The sequence below is a fragment of the Apostichopus japonicus genome, chromosome 2 (assembly GCF_037975245.1).
Source record: "Apostichopus japonicus isolate 1M-3 chromosome 2, ASM3797524v1, whole genome shotgun sequence".
Lineage (NCBI taxonomy): Eukaryota > Metazoa > Echinodermata > Holothuroidea > Aspidochirotida > Stichopodidae > Apostichopus > Apostichopus japonicus.
Window position 1 is genome coordinate 10,430,101 of NC_092562.1, and position 21,972 is coordinate 10,452,072.

At 37.9% G+C, this 21,972-nt stretch overlaps 1 protein-coding gene across 3 annotated transcripts in view; it reads left to right on the forward strand.

The window, feature by feature from the left end:
* The window catches only part of LOC139977612 (uncharacterized), a 39,948-nt gene that overhangs the window by 11,520 nt on the left and 6,456 nt on the right, over positions 1-21,972 (forward strand). For 2 of the 3 annotated variants that reach the window (XM_071987048.1, XM_071987056.1), the window contains exons 3-8: positions 1,715-1,804; positions 4,037-4,168; positions 10,141-10,263; positions 16,132-16,296; positions 17,626-17,808; positions 19,496-21,938. In XM_071987048.1, coding sequence (XP_071843149.1) covers positions 1,715-1,804; positions 4,037-4,168; positions 10,141-10,263; positions 16,132-16,296; positions 17,626-17,808; positions 19,496-21,925 — 3,123 coding nt within the window. In that variant the 3' untranslated portion in view covers positions 21,926-21,938. The remainder of the gene's footprint in view (positions 1-1,714; positions 1,805-4,036; positions 4,169-10,140; positions 10,264-16,131; positions 16,297-17,625; positions 17,809-19,495; positions 21,939-21,972) is intronic. The other variant, XM_071987066.1, reaches the window with a different exon arrangement.

Below are 21,972 nucleotides of genomic sequence, written 5' to 3' on the forward strand. Positions count from 1 at the left end.
CTCTCCGCATTGAGAGTTACTAATGTAAACACTGCATTCATACTATGTGTAATTTCTTGATGCAAACTTGTAAATTTTTGCAGTCCATTTGACCACATGCAACAATCATTTTTTTTATGCAACATTGATGTGGAAAATAATGTACTTCTTCCATCGTCAAAACTAGCCGTTGAAGTTTTTTTTTAATTGACATTGGGTAAATTGTTACTTACATCGACCTACTGTAATTTTCGTGGAGCTGGTTTTTTACAACCAATGCAAAGCACCCAGTATAAATGTTGGATCAGTTGCTCTATAGATGGATGTACATCAGCAACAAGAAGTGCATCTATAGGCAATACACTCACTGTTCAACTAGTTTACTAAACCCGCCAAGCAAGTGGATTCGTAAAACGAATCCGGTTCGGAGTTTCGATTTGTGAAAAATGTTTAGACCATATAGACTGCTACATACTATGCAAGAAATGAATCTTCCAAGAAACACTCAAGTTTGACTCTGTGTTGAACGTACTTACCGTAGGAACGGCGGTATTATGGTGTCTTCGTAGGTTTTGAGGATTTATGTATAGTGCAGTTGAAACTCCAAAGTTCAAACAGGTTCGATCATGTATGCAGTAATGAACTGTTGAATTAAGAGAGAGATCTGTACACTTTAGGTAGCGGGATTTTGAAGAGTTGTTGAAATCGCTGCAAAGTCAAAGCATGGGCTTCTACTCAGTTGGCAAGTAGGCAAATACAAGCAGTGGCGGATGCCCCCCCTGACTGACTCAATTGGACTGCTGATGCCCTTTTAAGGTTTTCACCACGTTTTACTTATTCGAGATTATTTACTTTTTTATTGCGCTCTCATCTACCTATTGACAATTGTCACATTATCTGCATATTAGGAAGGCCGGAAAGGGTCATTTCCGGCGATCTAGGGAGTATCTTTACTACAAAAAATTGAAATGTCAAAAGCGCCCCTACAGACCATTCTCGCCCCCCTTGACCAATACCCCTAGCTCCGCCACTGAATACAAGGGCGGTTGGAAGAGGGGCAGGGCATTGAAAGTCAGTTGAATTAGGGGCAGGGCGGGCAAAAAGGGGTGGGGCGGGATATGTCACCCAGGGCAGTTAAACTATCAAGCTAGGCCACTGACATCTGCCCAATATATTGTGTGGAGCATTCAATTTAAAGTACTGTTTATCGGGTTCGATCGGGATGCAAGCTCTTCGTACGGGATGCAGACTTTTTTGCTCTAGTAAAATTCTGCTTAACAGCCTTGTGGGATTATTCAGAATGAGACAGAAAGTATTAAGTACTTAAAAGTTAGTGAAGGAAGAGAATATGAAAGTAAACTGTATATAATAAAGTCATATTCACAAACTTTCTTGATGTTGCATTATCATAATTACGTTTATTTATCATATCAGTGAACATACAGAAAAGAAAGTACAGAGTAGCGATTTCTGTCATGTGATAATGTTTAGCCTACCTGTAACCTAATTACCGGAAAGAAAAGTAAGACTGGAATATTAAATCTAATAACAATTCATGTAACGTTCAAAGCAGTGCCTCTAGAGATCTGTAATTACAATTACCCTGCTACAGTAGAAACCACAGAAATTAAACTAAATTGCCTTCAAAGAAGGAGAGAAAAAAGAAAGAAGAATGCTAGAAAGTAGGGAAAGAAAAAAAAGGAGAGACTAACTGCTAACGTCTTTTCATTTTCAGACCATGGTGAAGGTATCAGGTGAACACAAGAAGAGAATAATACTGAACATTTCATCTGCTGGTGTGCGGATCCTAGATGAAAGAACGATGGTAACTTTTATTGATCGATCTCATCATTAAATCTAAAAAACTTACCTGTTCCAAATTTCATTTATGTTACCTTTTTTTTCTGCTGTTTTTGCAAAGCTTCGGGCGGATACCGGCGCTATACAAAGTGTCCATTATTATTATAATCATTATTATTACTGAATCGCCTAGTGTGATATCTGACTAAAAGATGAGATGAGATTCTCAAGAGAACTTGTCATAATGTCAATCTTATATAGTCTAATATTTTCATATATATATGCAGTGTTGTACAGTGGTCACTATTATTGACTTCCCTTCCGTGCTTACCTGTCTCTGCACAAATTATTAGTACTGGCACTCTACGGCGGTGCCTACCTTTTCATGGATGTACACCCTGATTTATCACTACCCACTGCCAGTCCATTAACATCCCCTTAACCCCTCATCATTCTACCACCCAAGTGTCTGTTTGTGTCTTTCAGTGGACTTTTGTTATCTTTCCCTATCTTCTTGCCCCGTTTCTAGTGGTCAGCATTGTTTGATCCAGTTTGTTAATTACCAATATTGTAAGTCAGTTGCTAAGGGACTGGGTGTAAGTGTGCTGAACAAGGTGACCAGTTCCCTCCGAACATGGTAGAGCAAAAGTGTTGGTGTTGTGAGGAAACAGGTAAGCTTGTTCCTGGTGAATATCCAATCCCCGGGTAGCCCACGGGTAGGTCTTGGTAATTTTTTTAAGGGTATAGTTGAAGCAAGATACCGATCATACCGTAGGCCTAATTTTGATATAGACTGGACAAAATAATACATTTGGGCACTTTTTGAGAAAAGTCAGATTTGAACGTGAATGGACTTGGGTCATGGCTACAGTACTACTGCGTGCAAGTACACAGTGTTTTATAACAACACACGGTACACTAAATACATCTCCAGATGTTTGACCTGGGAGATACATTCTTGGACGATACCATTCAAGCATGGTACTGTAGGAGAACCCAAGATGGCTTTGCCACCATTACTGTACAGTACATTGTGTGACAAGTCAACAAACGGTTTTTATCCGGTAGATTCAAGTCTAAACTTTGGAAGACTGACTAGACAGGAAAATCTGTGGGTGATCATGCATGAAAAATCCAACCAAATATTGCCTAACATGTTTGGGTAATTTTGTGCACTTCAGATTTTGAAAGCCCAATTTGTTATTTGTGTCTGTAGCGTGCACATTGTGTGAAGCAAAACAATTCCTTAACAGATGGTAATGTTTCAAGTGACGTATTTTGGATTTTTTTTCGCTCAGAGTTTATTCTGAGTTTTAACTTCCCGGTAATGGATGCCAAACTGGATATGATACAACTTCCATTGTAATCTAATATGAATTAATATAGATACCAGAATACCCTCACCTTTGTTTAAAATATGCTTTTTAATATTATCATATCATAGTTGGCATCCAAGCAGAAAATTGATTAAAGTCTATATGTCATGTATGTGGTTGAAATTTTACGTTCATTTAAAGCGAGCTCCCGATGAGTTTTGTCCGCTGTTGGATAATTTGTGAAAATTAATTACAAAGTGGAGGTCAATTTGAGGTCAAGGTGACTGTTGCTATGGTGTATTAAGCTTAGAAATCCTGTGGTGTATTATAGACATGTAAGAAAATGATTGCTGTAATTGTAGTCTTTGGTATCTTTACAACTTAGTCTGTTATAACTCGACATTTCAAAATAAATTCTGTTTCCATATTCGATGACAACGAAAGCAATATCAAATCGCAGGGTGGTCCTTCTTTATTCGCAGAACAAGACTATAAATATAAATATAAATTGATATATATATACACCGATAAAAAAACCCACAAAGACCCAGGTCCGAAACAAACTCGCGATGCTGTCGATGTTGTATGGTAATATTCCATACGGTAATTGCATCCTTTCCCAACGGTTGCAACAGAGTTCTGAAATATATTGGAAAAAGACATAATAAGAAACCCCAAATTCTCTACTTAATCCAAGGGTAAACTGCTGTGGACCTTCTTTGGCTGCAACCCTCAGAATGCTCCTCCTTACTAAAGTCTACAATTGTAATCTAATTGATTCCCCCCTCCCCCTTCCCCAAACCACCCAGCACCATTATCTGCGAATAAGTTAGTAAGTGACAGACACGTTGGGAAATGCTTTATGACCATTTTTTGTGTGTGTGTGTGTCTAAATATTAGGTCGGTACCAATGTTCCTGTTAATGACTGATTCACTTGCAGAACGAGGAGTACCTCCATGAAGTGCAGAAGATATCGTTCGTGTCTCGAGATCCGACCGATGCCAGGGCGTTTGGTCTGATAGCGGGAGATGAAGGAAATCACAAATTTTTTGCCATTAAAACAGAGAAAGCAGTAAGTTGAAATTTAAATAGCTCAATTCTTCTGTAGATATCTCTTGTTTTTAATATAAACATTCAAAAGGGTCCTGTCTCACATATTTTACTTCCATCAGTATGAAAGGTCTTCGGGCTCTTGTCAACTACAATACTGCACTCCCAGAATCGTAAATGTACAGTAGTATGTTGAATTCAATTTCTGAGTGACCAACCAGTACAGGTTCATGTAGACCCATATTAGGGTCATTTTGGCAATCTTGTAGAGATGCTTACTGCAAAAATTGAGGAAGTGTAGGTACTCAAGCTTAGAACTTTGTACTAATGTACTCGCACCAATGGGAATTCTTGTACTCATATTGTTGCATTGGTGTTGTATTGAAGTCGAGTTGATAGCACTCCAAAACATTTCCTAGTATTCTAGTATAGATAATATTGTATTGCATAGCATTAACTGTATCCCTAGTCCCCACAGCATTATCACAGCAGTACTTAATTAATATCAAACACAGGATTCTTTTCACAATCTAACTGTATGTACTATGTATACCATGCCATGCATGAAGTCAATTTTCCTAATGTTCTAGTGATGGTTTAGTGTTACACAACATGTACTTCGCTCCTCCCTTACCTGTCTCCCCACAACCTTGGCACTCTCGTTCTAGCGTGCCTAGAATGAACTGGAAACCTTTTTACAAAGTGCGCCCTCTATGACCGGGCCCCTCCGGTCAATGTCCTTCCTTCTCGTTCTACCATCCAAAGTGCCAGCATGGTACGTTTTTCCTCTGGATTATTTTCTACGGAATTTGTTCGGAACGGTGACCAAGGATTCTATTTTTTTTCATCCATTGGAAAATAAAGATGCTTTACCAGTTGTGCGCAGGCCAATAACTATCCTTTTTTGCATAGGGAGTGAATTTGGGGACTGTTTTGGGGATCGGTTTCAGTCCCGTTAAAATTCATATAGTCCTCAATACAGGTACCAGTTCCGCGAAACTGTTCTAGTGAATCTAGATTCACTAGTGTTCTAGTGATTCTAGATCTGCACTAGTGTTCTAGTGATGATATAGTGTTATATTGCCATGCTGCCACTCCAATATAAAGTCTATGCCCACTATAAATTTGCCACAGTCCCACTGTATACACTAGTATCAAATCGTTTCAGCATGGATATTTGGATGCTGTATTAAAGAAGACCATTGTAGCAAGTATTTCTGTATTATGAATATATTGCCATAGAGAGATAAGATTACTAATATCACAACCAGTTGTCCAAACTACCAAATTTGTATTAACTTATTAATGCTACTTGCATTAATTAATTAAGCATTTTCCCATAGTTTATGGCAATATTCTTTCAACTGGTACAGTCGACGATACAACCAGACAATACAGAACGACTGTATTTTTGAGTAGTAGAGCAAGAAACGAATTGTGTAGTGATATTTTTCTGCAGGTATTTTTGGGAACAACATTCCGTCTTGATTTCCCAAAATTCACTGACATACACTTCAGCATACAAATTGAGATAACTGCCAAGCTGTTAGAGGCATTGCAATGCTTATTCCGAGCATTGCCTGTAAAGTGCTTCCGCTATCAGAGATCATCTTGTTTGGTCATCATGCGGTGTTAAGAGAGGAAATTGGAGACGACTTAAATGATATTAAAGAGGACGATAACCCCACACAGCAGGACACTGGAGAAACCAAGTCAACTCATATCAGCTAATTAGCTGCAATATTATTGTAATAACTTGTCAGAGGAAACAATCACTGACATCGAGCTATTACAGAATTCTAAGAAGGATTTTCTCTGTATGGAGTGTGATGAGTCTACAGTATGTCAGAGTACTTAAATTTGATTGATCAAGATTGTAAAGACATGTTGTAATATACTATATCAACCCAGGTTGACAAGAGAGACATATATAGCTAATGTTGCATTCATGTCCATTTACTCAAAGGCAGTTGTCGGTGTTCGTTGAATGTGGAATGTTATTTCTTCAAAATACACTCAAAATAATAAACTAATTTCATAACTTTGATTCAGTAATGCCATGCATGAGGTATTGTACATAGTTTAGGCTATGTTTAGTGATAATCTGTTGCTTTAAGAAACAAGTAGCAACATTTTAAGTTATCCTACATTATAACACTTTTGTATCAGATGTAGGTGTAGCCTACTTTGCATGTAAGAATCCAGGCTGAATATTAACCAAAAGTCATGGTCAATACTGTAACTTGATTCCACAAAGGATTGGCTAGTTTTACAATCAGAAAAAACGTAGGAAAACGAGCACTGTACAAGGCTCTAAGCATGAGGATGGGTAAATTAGTTTGCTCTAGATAGTTTCTATGCTACTACCATATGTCTTAAGTACTACTGTACGTAGCAAACATACAAATCGATGAGGGCGAGTATAGGAGTACGGGTAACAATACTGCAAAAAGAGTATTACCCACAAGTAGGCGTACGTTAATTTGCACTAGTTTGCACTGTATTACAAGTTCAAATCCATGAGAGCGAGTATAGTACAGGTAACAATGCTGCAATACAAGTTATTACCCACGAGTAGGCGTGCGTTAGTTTGCACTAGTTTGTACGGTATACTACTATTCAAAATGTCCTGAGTACTGCAGTAGCACAAGTACAAATCCATGAGGGTGGGGAGAACACTGTCGGGTAACTAGTGTACTCTACAGTACAAATTATGTGAGTACAAACTCACTACAAATCTACTGTCTGATACCGTCAGTTACAGTACGTCTAAAAGGGAATCAGCATATTACAGTTGTTTAGATAAAGATAGGAAGACATACTGTAAGTATATAGGTACAATACAGTATATGCGAGGCTGTTATCAAAAACAGGCTTCATCTGATAGCATACGATATATCTACAGTTTAAAGGTACATCGACCTATATGCTTTACGCTACAGGTGTGTTTGTATTTGTGTACAGCATTTAAAGACACACTACTTCCTGTTAATAAATTGTTTATTAGTCTTTTATTACAAAATGCATTTGAATATATCTAGTTTCATCTTAATGGCAAAACATATGTAATTGAAAAGGGAAAAGAAAGTAGTTCTGAAATTTAGTTTTGGAACAGACTTTTTTGGCGCAATATTTTCATTTTGTTTGATCAATGCTTAAATGCTCATGTATGTTATTTAATGTTTAATCGTAACTTACAATGTTTGACACCTAAAAGGATGTATACAGGAACTCTCAATAGGATACAGGAAACAACCAATTTATAAGCTTATTAAGCCTAGGCTTGATACATCAAGCAAGGTTTTTTTTTATGGGGGCGGGGGGGGTGGGGGAATTTGAACAGTTTGCATGTAATATTAAACAACTGTGTGCATGCAGTGATATTGTAGAAAATGGTGGAACTTCTCACAGATGCAGTTCTTTTGATAAAAAAATATCTTTGAATGATTTAATATTTGTTAATAGAATTTAATAGAAAACAATATTTCCTGCTGTTCACTTGATCAAAATAAAACGGAAAGTATCAGTATCGTGAGAAAATCCACGCAAGGATCCGATATATTGAACGGAGATGAACCGATCAAATTGAGAGAGATAATTAGAAATGGAGGCAAAAAATCAAGTGCAGGAAATGAGCATGTGACAAGTACTCTTCCAGTTGGATAAATATAGCAAGGGAAGAAATTGAAATAAAGTATTTTGGCACAAAATATTCCCATTGATTGATAGGTATTGGCAAAGATGGAACGATTTATTAATTAAATATATAATCATTCAGTAGCTGTGGCAGGTAGGCTATGACAAGGAGACTTCAATAATCAGGTGTAACTGTACAGTACTGTAGCTACGTACAGTATATAGGTAAGCTATGCAGTATCAGGAACATAGCCTTATATAGTACTTAGCTATATAGATAAGTTATGCAGTATCTGGAAATTAGCCTTATACAGTAGCTATATAGGTAAGTTATGCAGTATCAGGAACATAGCCTTATACAGTACTTAGCTATATAGGTAAGTTATGCAGTATCTGGAAATTAGCCTTATACAGTAGCTATATAGGTAAGTTACGCAGTATCAGGAACTTAGCCTTAAATACAATAGCTACCCTGTATATCTAGGTAAGTTATGCAGCATCAGGAACTTAGCTTTATACAGTAGCTATATATGTAAGTTATAAATGCAGTATCAAGAACTTAGCCTTATACTTAGCTATATAGGTACAGTAAGTTATGCAGTATTAGGAACTTAAAGCCTTATACAGTAGCTATATAGGTAAGTTATGCAGTACCAAAAAACTGAAAGTTGGGCCAAATTGTAGCTTTTTTTAAAATCCCACCCAAAAATATGTAAGTGAAGATAGGAGCACTCTCCTCTTTCAGGCACAACTTTGTTCTAAATTTGTTTGAATTTGAACGTCTTGTGTAAAAAGAGTTCCTTTTTTAAGAGGGCATGAAAGGTTTGTTTTGATACTATTGCAATTTTTTGAGTGTTCAATCTAACATTTGTATTTTGTGCATGTACTTGGCTGATGTTGGATTCATTACATTGCCTTACCAAGTTACCACACACCGGCCTATACTATACAATGTTCAGCTATTTAATACTGATTAGGGTACCTTAGCTACTGTACAATACCTGTACATACTACTGTACATTACAACTACAGTGCTGTGAGTTGTATTTATAAACTGAACATTGTATTTTACACAACATGATCATTTGATAGATACTGGTAGAAACACGTTTACAATGCGTTAGTGAAGAAGCCGGCTGTACTGTACTATGTACAGTAGTGTGTTTTACAATCTTTAGAATGTTGAAGAGCTGTGTGTGCACTTAGCAGAAATTTTAACACATAAAAACGTGCAGTATTTCTATGCTATTGAAATTCGAGAAACTTTAGGTCAAGTGTGAAATACCAAATCCACTTTATAAGTCTGGAGTTGTGAACTCTCGAGTAATCTAAACCTGCCTCTCCTTGTGATACATTTTTAATAGTGCTGCTTCAGGATTTGCTTTTACATATTTTTATCAATATAAATTTGATATATGTATGAGAGTAAAATCCCATCATCATGTATGCATGTTTACATCAATTTGACTAGTCAAATGTAATTTCTGATATTGGAGCAAACATTTTCTTAATTATAAATTTGCTACGAATATGATTTTAAATAGTAATATCAATCTATTTGGAAAAATGGTTGGGGTGGGGATTGTATGGATCGAACAATATTCAATTATATAATTGAATGTTATTCAAGTTTGTCTGTATGATGTATAATCATGTATGATGTGCATACAGTCTACAGTATATTGCCTGTATATATAAAACATGTGTAAATGTACTTGAACTGTTAGCATCTAGAAATTTTAGCATTTAAATTCTATCTGTGCCATGGGGGGGGGGGGGTATACTTCATGCTAATTGTTTTTCCTCTGTTAGAACGTAATAAGTAATCATTTATTGAATTTAAAAATGTACATTTTTCGTAAGAACATTGCGTTCTATAATTTTAAACATAAACTGACCGATACGCATCACATCAGACTGCTGTAATTGATCAACAATGCATTAATTAGTACTACAGATCAACAATGCATTAATTAGTACTACAGGAAGGGGGAATGCTGGAGTGTCGCAGTGATAATGAAGGTGAAAATTGGGGTCACCATGGAAACAGGTTTGAATACCAAGTACATTCACTTCATCCCAATGAAGTATCGTACTTTGATTCTTCAACGACCAATGGGAAAATGCTTATTATGAAAGAGCATGCAGTATGAAACCACCCAGAGTTTGTTGAATATTAACAATTGAGAAGTTGTCACTAGAAAATATTATTCCACATTATTATGTCTTAGTACAAAGACTTGCATACATCAACATTTTATTAAAGATTCTTTTAATATAATTGTAAGTTTCTTTTCTGTAGTTCAGTATTGTTGATCATTCACCATTCTCTCATATCTCTCTCTCTGTGTTAACCAGGCATATAATGTAGTCCTAGCCCTGAAGGAACTTTTCGAGTCTGTATTGAAGACCAAACAGAAACAGATGGAAGATTTCCAAGGAAGCAAACAGCCCTCGCATGAAAATATTTACTCTCAGCCTGTAAGTGCAGCCATAAAACTGTTCCAACAATTTATAGTTCAAAAGTCATCGTTGAACGCTTTTGTTAAAATTTAACGAAGAGTTCTAAGGAGACTAGCTACTAAACAAGTTGTCAACAATCACACAAGTCATCTGTTCAGGCAATTTAAGATTATTAGATCAAAGATAAATTGCATGCATTTATTGGTAAATCGGAACTTACACTTGATTCAACTTAGGCAAAGTACAAATTAAGGAAACGAAGACAACTTTAAATCAATTATCAATTATATCGTTGCCCAAAGGAGGAAATTTTTTTTTTATCCATTATGTTTATAACATTGCTGAATATGGTGGAGATCTTCGCAATGAGCAACTGTCCCAAATATCTTAGTAGTCCGAAATATCTTTCTCTGTTTGGAAAATATCAAAGGTATAAAAATGTCTTGTTAAAGGATTTTGATTTTTTTTGGGGGGGGGTAGGGGTTAGTGTGTGATGTCACTGAGGTACTTGCATGTGTCACCTTTTACTTTCAAAGTCCCTTTGTTCATATAAATTTCAAGTTGATGTTATAGTTGACAGATATTGCTTGACTTATTATTAACTGTTTTTTGAGGCAAATTTTACAATTGTATGGAATATTTTGGAAGTGAAACTACTTATGCTTCACCCATCATGATTAGCTGTGATGATTTGCTAATTTGCAAAAGAAAGAAAAAACTGATAAAATAATTTTGGATGATCTATTAAAATGCCTTTATATCGTGTTGGGAAGTGGATTATTCGAGAAAGTAAGGAATGGTGAAATTCCTTTAGCGCTAATAACATGCAGAACTTTGTAGAGATTTCTTAAAAAATATATCTAGACATCTAGGGTTATATGGACATTGTTTTCACTGCCCACCTTCAGTCATTCCGTTGGCGGTCAAGTTTGTATCACTGCTGCCATCTCCCTGTGCCATGTTCCCTCCCTCTATCTCTCTCTCGGGAAAGAGATAAACATGCGAGTAGATTCTCAATGCTAGGACTGACAGACATACAGTATTCCTGTACTTGAAAATTTATTAAAGAGGCCATGACACGAAAAATCCAACTCATCGAGAGTAACTTCCTCTGAATCTATGAGAAAATCTATGTTCAAAACTATCCTCAACACCTTGAAAACCTCAAGGACTAATTAGTAATTAACGTTTTAATATTCGCATTCGAATATAGATATCTGAGAATGCGATTTCACAACAAGACAATGATGACGTCATTTTAGGAACACAAGTGCAAAGCCCAGGCATGTATCGGATGCGCGACGATCATACCGTTCCATATACACGCACATTTACACTGAGAGAACAACCACTGTATCACGCTATATCGTTAGAAATTTCAAGTTTGTTTTACAACTGTTGTAAACTATCCGAGAGAAATGCCGGTCCGTTGTGTTGTTGGGGGCTGCATAAATATCATTACCCATGCAATTAGCCTTCATCCATGGCTGAAGGACGAAAAAAACACGGCGATTATGACCAAGTTAGTGCACAACACCAGCGCCGATTTCACTGGGCTTAGCCAGTATGCAGCTCCGAATGAAGCGAACACTTCACGGAAGCATACTACGATCCCTCGATCCTTTTTGTTATGAAATAAAACAAATGGACTTTAACGGTTCGACATAAAAGAGTCATTCTTCTGTCAAGTAATCCACAAAACACTACTCTGAAGACCAGATCGGGGAACAGGAAACCTCCAATGGGGCAAGTGGCGATCCTTAGGAGGTAGCGCGCCGAGCACTAGTAGTACTATAGTATTAGCGTTACTACACTGAAGTTGCAATAGACGAAGAGATTTTACTGTATCATCTAAATTAACACCCCCTTCATTGCTCTATTGTATACTAATAACATATGAGGTTAGCTTCAGAAGCGATGGGTTACATCTTCTTGTGAACAAATCCCAGTGCCCCAATTTATTTCTGGAATATGCTGGATCAGTTAGTTATAGCAATAATTTCTTATTCCTATTCTAGGAAAACCATTTTTTATGTTGTGGAGGGAGTGGGGGTAATAGGGATGGGTCAAAATAGGTAGGTAAAAAGATTTTATTCCAAAGGGTGTTAAATTAAATCTCAAAGCGATTTATTTTAAAGTCACAGAGCCAAAAATTCACACAACATAGTTCAAGTGTTAAATCATTGAACAAAATTTATTCAATATCAGTTCTAGGCAGTCATTCTGGACAATCTAAAATTACATTAACAACAATCATTGTATTATATGACATAAAAGTAAAACTACTTTTCATAAACATTTTCATTCTTAAATTACACTAATGTAATTTGTGACATCAAATGAGGTTAAAAGAAAACAACTTACATGAATTTTTTTGCTTTAAGCCTACAAAGCAGTTGCATGTCCATCGCTATCAATCGTTGTTGTGACAAATTAATTAGAATAATCCAGAAGCAAATACAATAAAGGGTTATTTAAACCAAGAAACAATACACGAAGTAACTCACATGCAAAAATGTTACCCAAGCACGACGACACGTACAACACTGATGGGCAATGTGAAACACAGCATCACACGCATTAAAACAATCGAAGACCATTAACAGGGTGTACTGCTGAGTTTTTGAAGAAAGACTACAAAACAAACCAACTGCTGCTGAAGAAACAAAGTCTAAACATTCAAGAGTTCTGCTGCCTCCATTGGTCTTTATTATGACTTTTCTGTCAAATATCATTGGTGATATGGATATTTTGGCTTCCAGATTAAAGGTAGGAATCAAACGTCTGGGAGGTAAATGCCCCTTAAAAAGGTCAATGCCCGTTCCCTTATGCACATATTATATGACATCACAGTCACGCCAATACTTGTGTCCAAATGCTTCAAAACATGCCTTTTCTTTCATTGTTGATCTTGGGTCTGGAAAATAACCTTTTCATCCTGAATTAAAAGTCTTGAATTTCAATATATCAACACTGAGGGAACCCTGACGGATTGATAATCCAACACAATCGTAGTTTAGAAAAGGTGTTTCTGGAGGAATTTCTCAACCAAGGCTTCCTATACAATGAGTTTTCTCCTGGCAACTTGAATCCAGTCTAATGACCGTTGGCTGGAAAATCACTTCTGATCCTTTGGACTGCACATGATGGTAGCACAACCCTGACGTGTCTTGCTCGGAACCCCAAGTATCATTGAACCTGTTGACCGTAGGCTATGTATCTGTACTGCCTGGGAAAAAATTTATGAAAGTTCAAAATGTATTAATGTTGGCCCATGATGTCCACAATAACAAGCAGGCATACAATGTACAGTTATGGTTACATTTGTTGTGATTCATTTTACACCTTCCATGTATCATGAAACATTCTTTTGTTTCAGAAAATTGATTTGCAAAACTCCAGGCCAAAGTACTAGCCAAGTAATAATAAGTATGAAATAACACATATGCCTACCTAGCATGGCTGCATAATGCAACTTACAGTACATCCCCGAGCCAAACTTTCAGTATGCAACCAACCCTACTAGTAGGATGGTGACTTCGAAGTTCGGCCAATTAAGACTTAAAACACCCCAAAACTAAATCTTCTGGTATAAATCATTTGAAAATATACTTCATATGGTGGGAGAATTTTGTTATAGTACGATACACGGCCAAACTTTCTTTCCTGCAAACTGTTTTCACGTTGTTTTCCAAGAAGATTCTTCGTGATTGTGGAACTGGTATTTCTTGCTAGAGTATTGCGAAGTTCGGACGCGCAACCCACAGTGTGGCGATGGTGATAAAATTGGGGGCGCAGTTGCTTTTTCAGTAATAATAACAGACTTCATAGATCTTCGTCATTTTATTGACAAATATGTAAGTAATTTCTTGCACACGGGTCATTTTGGAGAGAAAATAACTGTAGCTTCGTACTTTTTGGTGAAATTTGACTCTTCCTGTAGATTTTCATGGTGAAATCGTGTATTTCTTAAGGGTGGCCGATCTTCGCAGTATGGCGAACTTCGCAATACTGACTATACTACACACTCTACATATGGGTTGTAAGTTACCGTAACACAACGCACAATACGGTTTAGGGTGTTCCGCGAATTCCAACAACACATGCACAAAATGGACTGGATTTTGTTTTTAAATGCTTCGTTAATAAATTCTTACCACGTTGTATGTTCCTTGCAATGGTTTCGAACTGATTTCTTCTTCGATATCTTGTGGAGCTTCAATTTCGGCTCGTTTAACAGGCTCGAACTGATACGGTTCTAACACCTCCGCTCCACCCTCAACGTTTGGTTCAATATTGGAATGATCATCGCCTTCACTCTCTGCTTCGAATATGAGAAAGGGCACTATAATTATAGCCCAATTTCACTGCCTGGTGAAGAACCATTATCACTTTGAACTTCGGTTGCCGCAATTGGTTCTGGATCCGCCATTTTACAGGAAATTTTGATTTGATATCGCACTTGTGATCGGTGTTTTGTTTAGTAACTACTAGTTGTATGTGTACTTGTCTACTGTGTACGTGTTGTTATGGAACAACTCCCTGATCGTAAGCAGCGACAACAAATGTGTTCAAAACGTGACGTCACATGACGTCATGCGAATCGGAAAATTTTCGAGTAAACAAAGTTTCAAGCGCCGAAATGGGTAAATTCATTCTCAATTTTCGACTTGAAAAATCAAGTTTTAAACTGGCAGATTGGTTGATACATGTTCTAGAGAACATCCTTTGATGGATCCCAAAAATATAGGACTTTGAAATTTTCGTGTCATGGCCACTTTAAATTGCTCTACATACATATTCCTCTCATTTGAATAAAAGAACATTAGAACATGGTTGAGCAGTGATTGTTGTGATTTCAAGGCAGGAACAGCTTTAATTCAGAACCCACAGAATGGGACCGTTACCGTGGAAGTTCATTCGATTCATTTGGATACATTTGACTGCTTTACATAAACAGTAGGGCTGAAAATACTGCAGGAATAATATGAACTAAACGCCAGCAAATTACTTCTAAGACAAGAAAATTGGGTTAAGGTGTTTTCTATTTAGCTGTATGTTCTATGAAGAGCATATGGAAATTTAACCATTTGTAATTTCCTTGTTCATAAGGTTAGAGTCATGGTACAGGGGTTGCTCACTGTAGCGTGGTTTACTTTGTTGCCACTTAAAGATTAAATGGAGTTCGGTTTTCTCTCGTTAGCAAAACCAAACTCTCTCCTCCCTTCCCTATCCCCACCCCCCACCCCACACACACCCATGGCTGCTACTGTTCAGCCATGTAAAGGGTGCTTAGTACTGTACTGTACCTCATGTGCCTCACTCAGTATCAGACAGTGATGAGAGGTTAAGAGTACGGACTCATCTGTTAGACAGGGATATTAAATGGCAATCCAAGGAGATGGAATGGGAGAGGTCATGACACAACTGCCTCATACTTCTTTCGATGCTCTTCAAAAAGAGAGATATCATTGAGTGTTACTTCTCGTCGAAGATGGTCTCTCGTCTTGGATTTTGAAAGAAGATACAAAAATGCTTAAATATATCTATTGGGCTCACTCAATCAAACTATTATACCGTAACGACATAAACTATTATAGCTTAAACTGTGAAATACCAGACAGTTTAGTACCTAGAAAGTCTGTGATTACAATTTTAATTTGGTTTCAATGCCAACTGTTTTAATTTGCAGTTTTAATTCCAAATCCATTTTCAACTAGATACTAGGTTATATTTGTTGGTTGAGCTTTTCATACTTCAACGACTAATGCACTCAAGTTTCCACTATAACATAATCATCACCGAGTTGAATATGATTTAGATCAGTCCCCTGTTCCTGCATATTTTCTTCAATGTACAGTATATAAACCAAAATTTGATTTTCAGGATGATTCATCTGAGACAGTCCCAGAAGGGCCTACCACTGCAACCAGTGTAGAAGAAGATCCTAGCTCACTATATGCAGTCCCTCATAAAACTAGGCAACAGGACATCGCTGAGAGGGAAGAAAGCTTGGCCGAGCTGGCCAGGACAGTGGAAGTCATGCAAGAGGTTCTTATTTTCAAAAGTTTCTTCTTTTTCCTTTTTCTCTTTTTATGGGGGGCAGGGGGGACGGGGTGATGAAGGGCGGGCTGATTCAAACATTTCAAAGGGTTATCGGCATCTCAGGGTAGAAAGTTTCCTCAAAAGTGTAGAATCTTTATTTGGATCAAATCCTGAGACTTCAGTATTTCACACAACAATTTGACAGTATCAAATGCAAATGAAAGAACGGAAGATTTGGTAGAATTTGTGGGACATGAATTTTCACTATAACTTAATATTAGCAGATAACCTGATTGTGACCACACAAAATTATTCGTTTCGATCAAGGGGTCCCAAAACACATGTATAAGTCTGTAAGAAACGATGTTTCAGAGTTATTCCCCAACAGACTTTATGTTGAGCAGAACTAACTTAATTGTAGATTTAGTACATTTGTCATACGAACTAATTCTTGTCATAAGTAATATTTTTCATTTTTTTATTTATCGTTTTGCTTTTGTGTCTTTCTATTTTGGGAGATGCCCAAAATGCGTCTGGCAATGCACTTATCAATTATTCAAAGATTGTCAGAAGATTAAGCTAACTAGTGATTAGTAATGAGGCATTTCACTAATCCTGCTATCAGTAATAGAGTAGTTTGCTGAATTCATTATTGCATATTGCTGTGTGTTACTAACAGGGTCTTTCCAGATATTAAGGTTCTGGCTACTAAAGTCCCCACTAGATACTTTTGGAATTACCCAACAGCTTACTTTATATACAGGTCTGTAAAAATACCCATATATTAAGGTTCCAGATTTTTTACAGGTATGGTCCCCTGATTATTATTATTAGTTTCTGTATAATTATATATAGATTTTCATCAAAACGTTTTCTTAGATCCATTTCATGGCAAATTAACTTCTACAAAATTGCTAAATGTTTAAATATTCTGCTAGATATCAGGATGAAACTTGGTAATATTATAAACGTGTGTAATGGGAACAGACAAAAAGAATTTTGACAAAGTTTGGTAGTCCCCACTAGTAATTAAATGGAAATGACCCAACAGCCTCATTATACCTGTAAATATACCCAAAAATTCAAAAGAAATGAATGTGGTCTCCAAGCGATGTAATTGCCACAATCTATGTACTTTTCGATTGTCTGTAATATCAGTTTGCAGTGTGGCTGCCATGACCGATACAGGCCTTACAATTGAATGTCAGGGGGGTTAAAAAAATAAATCTTTTTGTTGTAAATGTTTCTTTCATATTAAAATATATAAGGTATGATATAGTCAAGTCAGTGTACAGTGAATTATATACATTATAACCATAATTCATCCTCTCTCAGGGTTTACACAACATGGAAGAATTCAGCATAGCTCCCCCTCCTCCTGCTTCCGCTAGACGTACCTCTAGGGAACCTCTCTCTCCTACTCCAGAGGTGACTCTGGAATCCCCCTTTGTAATCACTGCTCCTGCACCCAAGCGGGCCCCACCGCAGCCACCCTCTGATCCGTTCCAATCCCAACTAGTAAGTCTTTGTTTTTTAATTGGCTTGATTCATATATCTTCTGCATCTTATATCTTTAATACTAACTCTTTGCATGTGTTCATCTCTGTACGTTTAGTTATGCTATTTCTTCATATTAGTGTAAAAAATGTAGCTGGTTGTGTTTGCAATGAATTTACTGAAAGATCCTCTAATGGGATAAAAACATGCACGCTGTCACAACATGTGTACCATATAGCTTGTTAGGCTTGTGTTGCAAGATATGTGACATAATGCTGTGCATATCAAGAATTTTTGTTTGGTTGTCATGGAAACTGTACGAATACTCAGCCTTCCATACTGCCGTATGCATACAGCACTTTTATTAGAGAAGATACTTTGACGTAGCTTACTCTACCTAACAAAAACCAGCCAGTTATTGCGATAACCATATGGTAATAGTAATTATCAGCCAGAGGTACATTTTGTACACTGCACGACAGGAATACCTTCCTAGGATTCATAAAGATCTTTGGAGTAGTTAATGAATACATGTGAATCAGACCAGAAACTGAAAACATTCAATACATAAATTTCAATAATGAGATTGCAACAGTTGCCTTGTGCGAAAACCCTTCAGTGACCTGTGTTTACGAATAATATTTGCCTTTAATAACAGAAAGCTTCACTAATCATAAATATATGTACTTTAGAATACTTTGGGAAAGAAGTTTCAGGTTTGTTATTCTATCATTATGTGTTCATTGTATTTTTTTTTCCCTTCTGAGATGGCATCAACCCTTTTCTGTAAGGTATGGCATATAATCATTTACGGACAAGTGAAAAATAATACAAGCAAAAAATATTTTCTAATATGTAACCAGGGGTTGGTAAGGAAAATGGTGAAGTCAGGGAGGGATTAGGGAGGTCATGAATAGCCTTTATCATTTCCTCAATATTTATTTTGCTCCTGAACAACACAATATGCTGTGCCTTCTCAGTGTATTAAAGCTGTGCACATGTGACTCTTGATTTCCAGTGTTTGGGTGACCATTTCATATTAAGGATTTATGGACGTAAACGTTCCAAAGTACAAGCACAGACAGGTTCATGACCAGGCCTAGAGTTTCACAATTTTAGCCACAAAGGTCTACTGGCTTCAATCCAGTCCTCACTGGTATTTCCTAAACTGCAACACACATCGGGTATTTCGTACAGGCTTTCAAAAGCAGCCCAGTAATATCTGCTGATATATAAGCAATAATACAGGGCTAGTATGTTCCGTACGCAAACCATTCTGATTCTTTGACTGTTAACCGACTTAATACCGTGTGTGTAACGTCTCAATGTCTACCAGCAGAAAATGGCTGTTATACCTTTTACTTCTACTGGCTACATGCGTTGGCATTTAGCCAGTAGATAGCCCATATTTTGAGGCCTGATGGTGTTCCCTTTGACAGTGAGCATAGATATCTCATAAAGGAGTACTGTAGGTAAACAGTAGTAGTGATCAAGATAAGTGTACATAAAGACTTTCGAGAGTGTGTTTTTATCCCTCCATATTCCATGATTTAGGAGAAGGTTTTATAGTCAAGGTTTGTACTGCTGAAGTTAAAACAGTTGATATTCTTGTCATTCCCACTTAATATTACACTGTGGCTATGACTAGGTGAGTCACTACTACTATGAAAAAGAAACAAGTTTGTATAATTTTGTTACCTACCTACAGATGGACAGTCAAATGACAGAAACTAAGCCTACATCATCAGCTTCAGAAGACCTCTTCAAGGAATTCGGCGATACTTTGACCAGTCCACTCACCGTCCAGTCTCCCCCTAGCCAAGCACCCAACCCCAATCCGTTTGGCCCTCCCATGGGATCTGCAATGAACTTTAATGCAGGGTACGCAATGCCAATTGCCCAGCAGGGCTTTGGCATGCCGCCGCAGCAACAACCATTTCCCACTCAGAATGCCATGAACGATCCCTTCTCCTCGCCCCCTATGGGTCAGTCTAATGGTAACGACCTATTTAGCAGTTCCGTCATGCAACCGGCCAGGCCTGCCCCCAGCCAGCCTGCGGCTGCACCGGGGAAACCGGATCCGTTCTCTGACTTTGCCATACTGGGTGGTGGAGGCTCTGCGGGAGACAACAAGAGTGGAAAGGATATGTTCTCTGGATTTAAGATGGCCAAACCTGGAGAAGTTGGAGTTCCAAATTTGGCTCCGCAGCAGAGTGATAGTACGTTGTTAACTAGTTCATCTTCATCATCGGAAACATCCGGGCTGGGTCCCGACGAAGTCACCCCAGTAATGGGAGAAACTCTCTCCAATAGTGATACACCCAGAGAGCATCTCAGTGATCCTTTACAGTCAGATAGGTCAGAATTGGGGGGAGAAAAAAAATGTGAAGGAGAAGGAAAAGATACTTCAGAGGCTGAAAAACCTGAAATAGATACAGAGGAAATAGAAACTGACAAGAGACTTCAGGAAGGAAGCAAAATTGAAAAGTCTGAGTCCTCAAATCATGAGGAATCTATCATGAAAGTAGATGAATCGGTAGTCCCACAAAACGGTGATATGCTTAAGAATGAGTTGGTAAATGGTGGGAATTGTAATGAAATCACTGAAAAGGATAAAAATTTAGATAATAACCAATTAAACTTAGTATCGGCAGATAGAAGTAAGGATCATAATAGTACAAAGGACGGAGAAATAGGTCCGTACATTGATCACAAAAATGGAAGTCATACAAATGGGGAAGGGGATAGTAATACCCAGGACACTGAAGAGAAAGAACTTGACGTTAGGTTAACGAAACCGCACGATGCATCTAATGTTAGTGATTTATCTAGTGAAGAAAATGTGAACAGTACAGAACAGAGTTCACAGGGTAGTATTAGCACTAGCTCTGACTTGAGCATTCAGAACGTTAAACTAAATGAGAACAAACTAAGTACTCCCTCAGAGGGTGATGCGACTGAGTCGCAGGGCCATGAACATGAACCCATTGCCATTGAAAGCAATCCGAATATTGATCGGCCATCTCTGCCTTTAAAGAATACCTTGCAGAAGTTAACTTTGGAATGTAGCAATACCACTGTTGATAACATCATAGATAAAGATACATCCAATCAAGCTCCACCACCATCATCATCACCATCATCATCATTATCTGTAGAAAAGGACACCTCCCCATCACCGGAAGAAAGTTGTCCTTCCCCTGTTGGGCCGCCTCCGACGTTACCGGAGAACTTTGACTTTCCCTCGCCTCAGGTCCCTCCCCCTCCACTACCTCAAGGTTTCTCTTTCCCCAGTCCAGATTTTCCTCCACCAACTTTGACCATGGATGATGACATTCCATCACCTCAAGCGCCTCCCCCACCCCTCCCCAAGGGGTATGATACCCCATCCGCCCCTGCAACAGATACCAGTCCTGCACCTCCACCAATACCTCCCAGACCTAGAAGGAGGACTAATAAAGACATTCCTTTGCCTATTAGCTTGGCCAGAAATTCTCAACCTCAACCACCTGACCCTTCTCCTATCCAAGGTCTTCAAACCAATTGGGCAAACTTTGATGACGACAGCAAAGGACTTAACACAGACTTTGTCAAGCCTGTCCATACCACAGCATCTTTTGAGGATGCGTTCTCAAGCGTGTCATCAAACTTTTCACAGCAATCAGCTTCCATTTCAATCGGCTCACATTCTTCTATCAATGCCAGCAGTTACATGTCGAGAGATTTGTTCCAACAAGTACCATTCGATCATGTCGCTCTGTCAAGCTCAGCTCCCACCTCTTCCACCAAGCCGTCATCGTGGGCAGCCTTCGAGGAGGCATTTCCAAGTAGCGTTTCTTCCTCGGTGGGTGAAAACCATCCATTTCATCCGTCATTTCCATCAAACCATGGCATTCAATCATCGTCAAATCAAGACGAAGACCATTTCAAATCAAGTCTCCCTGTTCATGAAGATCCATTCGCCGATGACCCATTCGCTATCGATTCACCGTCGGCCAAAAAAACATTTGTGTTGGACTCTGAAGACAATTCTTCTCTTGCAAACACAGATCTGTTCGGCGGTGCACCTGGAAATACAGGACTCACCACCTCAACTGGGATACCCCTCATTCTGGACGATGATCCATTTGGACTGTAATTCAAAAAAACAGGTTTGTTGACAACTCTGCTATCAATTTAATTTAC